This window comes from Microcebus murinus, chromosome 15 (assembly GCF_040939455.1).
Source record: "Microcebus murinus isolate Inina chromosome 15, M.murinus_Inina_mat1.0, whole genome shotgun sequence".
Lineage (NCBI taxonomy): Eukaryota > Metazoa > Chordata > Mammalia > Primates > Cheirogaleidae > Microcebus > Microcebus murinus.
In genome coordinates this window covers 23,895,439-23,902,864 of record NC_134118.1, presented here as the reverse complement: position 1 = coordinate 23,902,864, position 7,426 = coordinate 23,895,439, and the positions used below count along the sequence as shown (strand labels likewise).

The following is a 7,426-nucleotide window of genomic DNA, read 5'->3' as shown; positions in this document are numbered from 1 at the left end:
CATGATCTACATGCCGAAATAAAAAAAAAAAAAACCATGATCTACGATTTAGTATTACAAGAAGATTCCTAGACTCCTTCTAACAGTGGTTCTGCTCATCTCACAGGGTCTTGGGGTTTTCTGGAAGGCTCTGACCCTTGCTCCATGAATGGCTCCCTGCCTTCTGGCCTGTCCAAGGGGGCTCTCTGGGACCCGCAATTCCTGAAGGGCTCCATTTCTCTTCTGGCAGTTAGCTTCACTGGGTTCCTGGGTGCACTGGTCCTTTACAAGGATAACAGGAATCAAGGTGGCATCTGGTTTGTCAAAGTCCCAAAGGACCTTGAGAAGTCAATAAGTTCACTCTCTGCCTTGACAGTATCACTTGAGGAACATGCCATAGATTCTAACATATCCATAAAACAAGCACAAAAGCCCACACATTTTGAAAGGAGATTAGGAAGGAGGAAAGGACACTTGGATGGGAAGAGCTTTGGTGCAGGTCTTTTTTAAGCATTATTGCTTAAAAAAATATGCAATGGCTCCTACTGCATACAGAGTTCCAGCTTCTTAGTAAAACAAAGGGCTATTCACTATCTGGCCTTCTACTTATTCTCTCTTCAGGAACAGCTCTTATGCTAAAACCCAGAGAGGGCCTCACCAGCAACAAGTGTGTCTTTTATCACAGTATTCTAAGTGAATGTGAACTTGACTGCTCTGAGACTGAGCACGTACTATATCTCCCTATGGTCTGATATGGGTCACATCATATATTTATAGAGGGTACCCTGTACTTACGAAGGTATTACTTCAAGGTCTTGCACAAACATCACCTCCTTTGAGGCTTCCTGAGCATCACAGATGGAACTAATCCCTTTCCACAGCACTCTATGACGAGTGTGGGCTCTATCACGTTGTGTTACATTTAGTTGGGTTGTGGGTCTGCTTCCCTCCACATGGCCTTTGCTCATGGAGGCACATGCCCAGCTTTGTCTTCCGATGCTTCTCCCACTTGACAGCCACTAAAAGTACCTGTTCCCATCGTCATTTATAACAGCAGAGCTACAGTTGAAGGACACAATCTTGTGTCTGTCTGCCATCATGAAGTCATGCAATGGCAGCAAACCATCCAGTCTACGTTATTGGCACTTACTCATACGCCAGGCATCCAGGTAGGGGAGGTATAATGGATGATGAAGGAAAGAGTCATGTCACACAAGCCCAACCTCCTATGATTCTTGTATCTGACAGACGAGTACCCTGCGTGTCCTTCAAATCACACATCGCTGCTCACACCCGCATCCCTCACAGGACCCTCAATTCACAGTGATGGGAACTGGATCAAACTTATAATTCTATACTTTTCCGTTAAATCTTCTCTTTTTTCCACATGATGAGAGCAGGCAGTGGCATTAGCAAGTTACATTTATTTATAATGGTTCCCAGATTATCTGAGAACTGAAGGAGGTCAAAATTCCACTTGTAAAATCATGTTATTGGTATAAATATACATATGAATAAAATACCTTCAGCCTATAATGTAAGTGAATATTTTTGCAATGTCTTATAAAGAGTATTAATTTGATTTTTTACAGGTGTCAAAGTATTTTCTCTTAAAATCACACATTAAAAGCGAATATGCAGACAGAAAGTAAAGGCCTTCAAAAAACAGGAATATTCATAAAACCTCATTCCAATCAACTATATACATTAATCAGGGCACATGGTAGACTCAGCTGTGGGCCTCTCTCTCTCACTCTGTTCTTAGCTGTGCTTGTTGATGGTATGCAAAGGTCACCAACCAACTTTAAATGTATAATTCCATGTCAGGAAGGAAGAAGTTCCCCATGGGAGACTGTAAAAACTATACCCAAGATCTAATATATATAATTTATACAAAGTATTTATTAGTGTGCTCTGTTAATATAATTACAATGTGCAATTGCATATACATCAAGAATAAATTGCTATATTGAGTCATGTGCATATTTGACACAGGTACATTCAGCAGTACCCCATGGTCTGCTGGGGGGTGTTACTTGTATGAGTGTATGTCCAGTTACTTCCTTTACCTCCAAAAACTCATCCTGCAGGGCAATCTGTAGCTGCCTCAGAGAAATTCAAGTAGGGCCCATGGAATCATTGCTGGCTTTTGTTAAAGGCATATGAAGGAATGTTTAGAACTTAAATGCTAAGGGTTGGAGGAAGACCAAACAAATGTGCTTCAATTACCAAGAAATGGATGTTTCTATACTCTAAGAAAAAAGAAAAAAAAAAAAAGAAAGAAACAAAGAAAAAGAAGACAATAAAGCACCAAGAGAAGAATGCCTGGGAAGAAGAGGTATTGCCCTTGGCTCCTCTCTGATGGCTAACAAAAGCACCCTGCACAGGAAGACTTCTGCAGGGGTGACCTTTACACAAAAATAAACTCTTTTTCTGCTTCTTCCCCGGAGTCACTAGATTTGCTGCCTTGATGGCCATCTTTACTGGAGGAGCGCTGCTTTTGTTCTTGATACTCCTGGGCCTGCTGGCCCCAGCTTCTCCTTGAAACTGAAATAGAAAGGGAAGTCGTTCAGTTTAGTGCAAAGTAACAGCAGAGGCCTGACCAACAGTGGGGTGAGAGGCAGGAGCCCTGAAAAGTGGGGTGTGGGGAGGGGCTCAGGATGAATTTTCTCAGAAACAAACATGCTATTATGTTTAGAGACTCCAGACAGAAATTTAAAACAAAAGCAGAAACAAATTAAGAAGACACACAAAAACCAGTCTATGACAGGGTGAACCCATCATAGATGTGGTCAAGAAACTGAGGTGAGGACCAAGGGCGAGGATGGTAGGGGAGTGAGGAGCAGGAAGGAGGAGCACCCTGACTCTGTTCTCCACCAGGAGAACTCCTTTGCTGTGTGAGGGGGTCATAGCTGACCCCTCACGCAGCAGAGAAAACAGGGCAGACACAGTCTACACACTGGCTACACAGATGGCTGCCATTTGATGCCTTCTGTGGATTTAGGGCTGGTCATCCCTGCTTTGGGGGCAGGATATCAGGAAAGACCCCAGGAATCTTTGTTGGAACATTCTGTGTCTCAGAAAACCTCAGTTTCATTCTCTAAGCATACTTTAAAGAATAATGTCTTATGAAAACAAATTAAATACTATGATACATTTAACTCTTTTGGAATCAACCTCCAGGTAAAAGAATTACCATTATTGTTACCTGTTCTGATTACATATAAATATGAAGAATCCACTGAGTCTTTACAAAGCATGATGGGAGAATCATTATTGGAACTAAGCCTTTGTTACATGTCAAGCACTCTCAATTTTATTATTGCCATTCCTCACAACTACCCTGTGAGATACATTTAACCAGGATTTAAACCAGATCTGTCTCTCCAAAGCCCATGTTCTTTCCAACTAGAACATAGCTTCACTGCTATGATACCTTGGGAAAAGGTTCAGATGCTATACTCTAGCATAGCTATTAAGGGTTATTAAATACTACTCATCTCGTCTATTGTATAGACACCACTTGAGCTAAAAGTACTAAACCACACACCTTGTGTGGCTTAAAGGAAGATGCAACTACCTCATCACTTAGAAGTTCAAATGATCTAATGAAAAACACATTGCATTAGTCCTGGAAAAATACATGTTTCATTTGATGCTTCTAATCATTTTGATTTTTGCATTCTGCTGAAAAACCCATCTTGCCAGGAGCTAGCTATTTAAATGTTTAATCCACTGAAGAGTGTTTCAGGAAGGAAGTTCATTAAGCCTATACTCAAAATGCAAATATAATAAAGTACTTCTCTTGCCAATTGGATGTTAAAGCCAGACTCTGATCTCTAAACAATAAAAATTTAAATTTTTAGTTAATGATATTAAGTTGAAATTACCCAAAATTCTGAAAAGAAAATTACTTTTTCATAAAAGTATATAATTTTTTTAAATTTGACTTTTTTTTTTGTTCAACAGCTTCAAGCAAATTCTCAGATGGGGAAGAAAGCAATAAACAAATATTACAATTGATTTCTATATTTTAAGCTTGCATTGGGTGAAAAAATTAGAGGTACTTGTTTTATTGGTCATTTGAAAGCTGTTAATAAGCCAGGTATGGAGAAAGAAGGTAAATACATTTCTATAAATATTTTGCTCTTTATCATAAAACCAATTTGATACTCAAAAGTCCTTTAAATACTAAGAATAGGGGGAAGGAGGAAAGATGCATATCTTCACCATGAAGATATTTTACAATAAATCCAACTTCAAAATAGACCATTACTTGTGATACTGGCTAGTTTTTTTCATTCTATTTTGAAACCAAAATAAGTTGTTTCTCTATATAAATTGACTCAAAAACAAACTTTCAACACTACAGGTTCAAGAGAGAAAATAAATATGGTAATACATTGCTAATTTCTCTTCAGAGCAAATATATTTGTTCTAATTCTTAGATAAAAAGAACAATCAAATTTTTATCCTTTCCAATATTTTAGCTTCCTGGGAATCTCAGGTCTAATTCATGTTACATAATATGACATAAGAGTATTTTCTAAAAATAGAGAAATTCGTGTAACCAAAAATGTTTGTTGTAGATAAAAACTGAGATACTGCAATTTATCCAACACAGTTACTAAGGAAAAATGGCATGTTCTTTCAAGAGGGCTGGTGAAGCATTTCACTATGGTGGTGACATTATTTAAAAATTCATTCTAAGTATATTCACCTTCATTGATGAAACTCTACTAATTGTGAATGTGTATGTGACAATGAGACTAGTCCCAGGCTGGTATGTCCTTAATATAATAGGTAAGCATCATTTATGGATAGAGAAACTGAAGTATAGCAATATCAAGGAATTAAAATCACACATCTAATGTGGTGAGTTTGGAAGCCAAAGTGCTTGGTCTTCCAGGCTCCAGCCTTATTAGGCCAGATTCCCAGTGCAAACAACTTTGTGGAGAGAATGTCTTTGTCAAGTTTGTTTTTGAGCCCTTAGGGAGCATCTACTTGATTGCATATGATTAAGATGCTAATTATAATAATATTGAAGTAGGTTTGGCCAGGCTTCTATTAAAGGATGGTCTAAACAGAATCATGTCTGTTTGAAACTTAAAACTCTAGAGTTTATTTTTAAAATATTTATAAAATTTAGACATTTTACTAATTTAGGCAGGCCACCTCCTAGGCAGCTTGATTTAATGCTTGATTTTACGCAGGGGAAAAAAAAAATCAGATTTTTTTATGAACACCTCTTCAATGCAACTATTTGTACAATTAAGAGTGCTGGAGCATCTCTATGCACGTGTCTGTACACATATTTTTTACTATTCCACATACCATTAAAATTAATAGAAGATACTTGAGTAAATGAACAGGTAATTTATTCAACACAAACACTCCATGTATAGTCACATCCTGTTGATTAGTGGCAATAATTGGTGCAGAGAGGCTCAAACGTGAAATCTGTCATTCTTGAAGATGATTTGACTTTTCATATATATGCACTAATTTTAAAGCTCTGACACATGCATATAAACTCAGAATAAGAAATTCATATGAAAATTTGATGTTTTCTCCATTATCAGCTCCACTGACATCCATATTGTCCAGGAGGAAAACATTATGATGATTTTAAAATAGTATTCAGTAGTCAGCCCTGATTTTTTCTACTTTCTAGCAAGAGCCCTAAATGCCAACCAACTGTTAAAGTTATCTTGAAGAATTCATATAGGGGAAATAGAACTTGGATCTGGTAGAAAAAGTAGAACAGAGCACTGGCTTACAGACTATAAGCCACAGCCAAGTATTTGTTGGCTACAGGTTGGATTATGGAAGAAGCAAGTGATATATAAAAGGAATCCCAGAATTCAGATGCCCTGTACACATAGGAGCCATTACAATGCACACAAAGCTGAAACCAACTATTTTCTTCAAGAAAACAGGATATACTCTAACAAAACCATCAAAATTTCTAATTAAATGGAGAAAGGAAATGATATGAAATTAAAATGATGCAGTTACAAATATTTCTAGTGAAAGAAATTAAGCATTTTACCTGTCAAATCAATATTAAAATAGCCACACAATTAAAACAATAATCACGATAAAAAATATGCAGCATGCTTTGAGAACAATAGCCTCTGTTTGTTTCACAAATATATAATTTAGGGAAATAAGAAAGCTGTTGTAGTGTAAACAAAGCTGTTATTATTAAAAGACTTAAAAGAAAGTACACACAATGATTTAAAAGAATGGCTTTGGTAAATGCTATTTTTTAACCGGAAACTATTCAGAAAGCAGACTGCTATGCAGTTCTCAAAGGTGAAGACGGTCAAGTGCTAGGAATCGGCACTAACAAAACAAAATTAAAATATTATATATAAAATTATTTTAACTGAAGCTCCTGTAAAAATTACTTTTTTGATGCCTGTCTTTATTTCAAGAAATCAAAGCAAAAAAGCAAATACAAGATGGTCCTATTTAATTCCATCAAAATTTGACACAGCCCATCACAATGAGAATTTAAAGCTAAAGGGGTCATGGAAAGATCTGAGACAGACACAGAATTTCTTCTCCTTGCCTTTCTGTGATTTGGGTTATCTCTGTATCTATCCTCTTTTTACTCTAACTCAAAGCCTTACTGTATTATCAGTGTGGTACTGGAAGAAGGTGTCTCTTTGTGTGTCGTATAAAGTGATTTTAGTGGCTTCTTGAAGAAGGACCATTGCATCATTGGTGCTTTGTTAATAATGAAGTGATATAAATCAACAGATATAATAGTTTAAATGTAAACTTCCAGAATCAGAAACACCTATGTAACCTTAAGTGTCTTTAACAAAAAAGGCAATAAAAAGGCAGAGATTATGGCTTAATATAGTCTCAGAAATAACTGTACTTCTCTTTAGAAAATAACTGTCTTAGGGGTTCATTTATGTAACTTTTCTATGACCAAAGATAACAGAGATTTTCTTGGCAGTATCAGAGAAAATTTCTTAGAGAGAGAAGGACTGTTTCTATAAATAGGTCTACTACACAAGAAATAAAAGTGAAGTGCCAACTCAGTTGGTTTACTCTAGGGCAGGTGCTACCTGGTCCAAACAGAAAGTTCTTTCCTCATATGACCTATAGAGTTTGCTTTATGCTGTGAATGGTGTCCTTAACTCCACTCTGTCACCTAGCTAGTATGTGCTGGGACACCAGGCAAGTAAGCACGCGTGCCTTATCCCTCAGTATTGGCTGAGAAGGCAGACTCCCAATGTTGTTGCTGGTGGGTAGCTGGGTTGATGCTTTTTAAATTCTATATCAAGGAAGGTTCTTAAAGACAACAGTTCCCACTTCAGGTATCATAGAACATTGGGCTGTTAAGCTGTGAGGTGGATCACAAGACATTTGTTATCAATAATAAAGTATTAACATTTGAGAATGGTATATCCCTTTGCAATAAAGACAA

At 37.1% G+C, this 7,426-nt stretch overlaps 1 protein-coding gene across 7 annotated transcripts in view; it reads right to left on the bottom strand.

Annotated features, from left to right (window-relative positions):
• Window positions 1–1,383: 1,383 nt before the first annotated feature.
• CARMIL1 (capping protein regulator and myosin 1 linker 1) overlaps window positions 1,384–7,426 on the bottom strand; it is a 318,790-nt gene continuing 312,747 nt past the window's right edge. For all 7 annotated transcript variants that reach the window (XM_012741301.2, XM_012741297.2, XM_076010502.1 and 4 more), the window contains one exon: window positions 1,384–2,526. In XM_012741301.2, coding sequence (XP_012596755.1) covers window positions 2,390–2,526 — 137 coding nt within the window. In that variant the 3' untranslated portion in view covers window positions 1,384–2,389. The remainder of the gene's footprint in view (window positions 2,527–7,426) is intronic.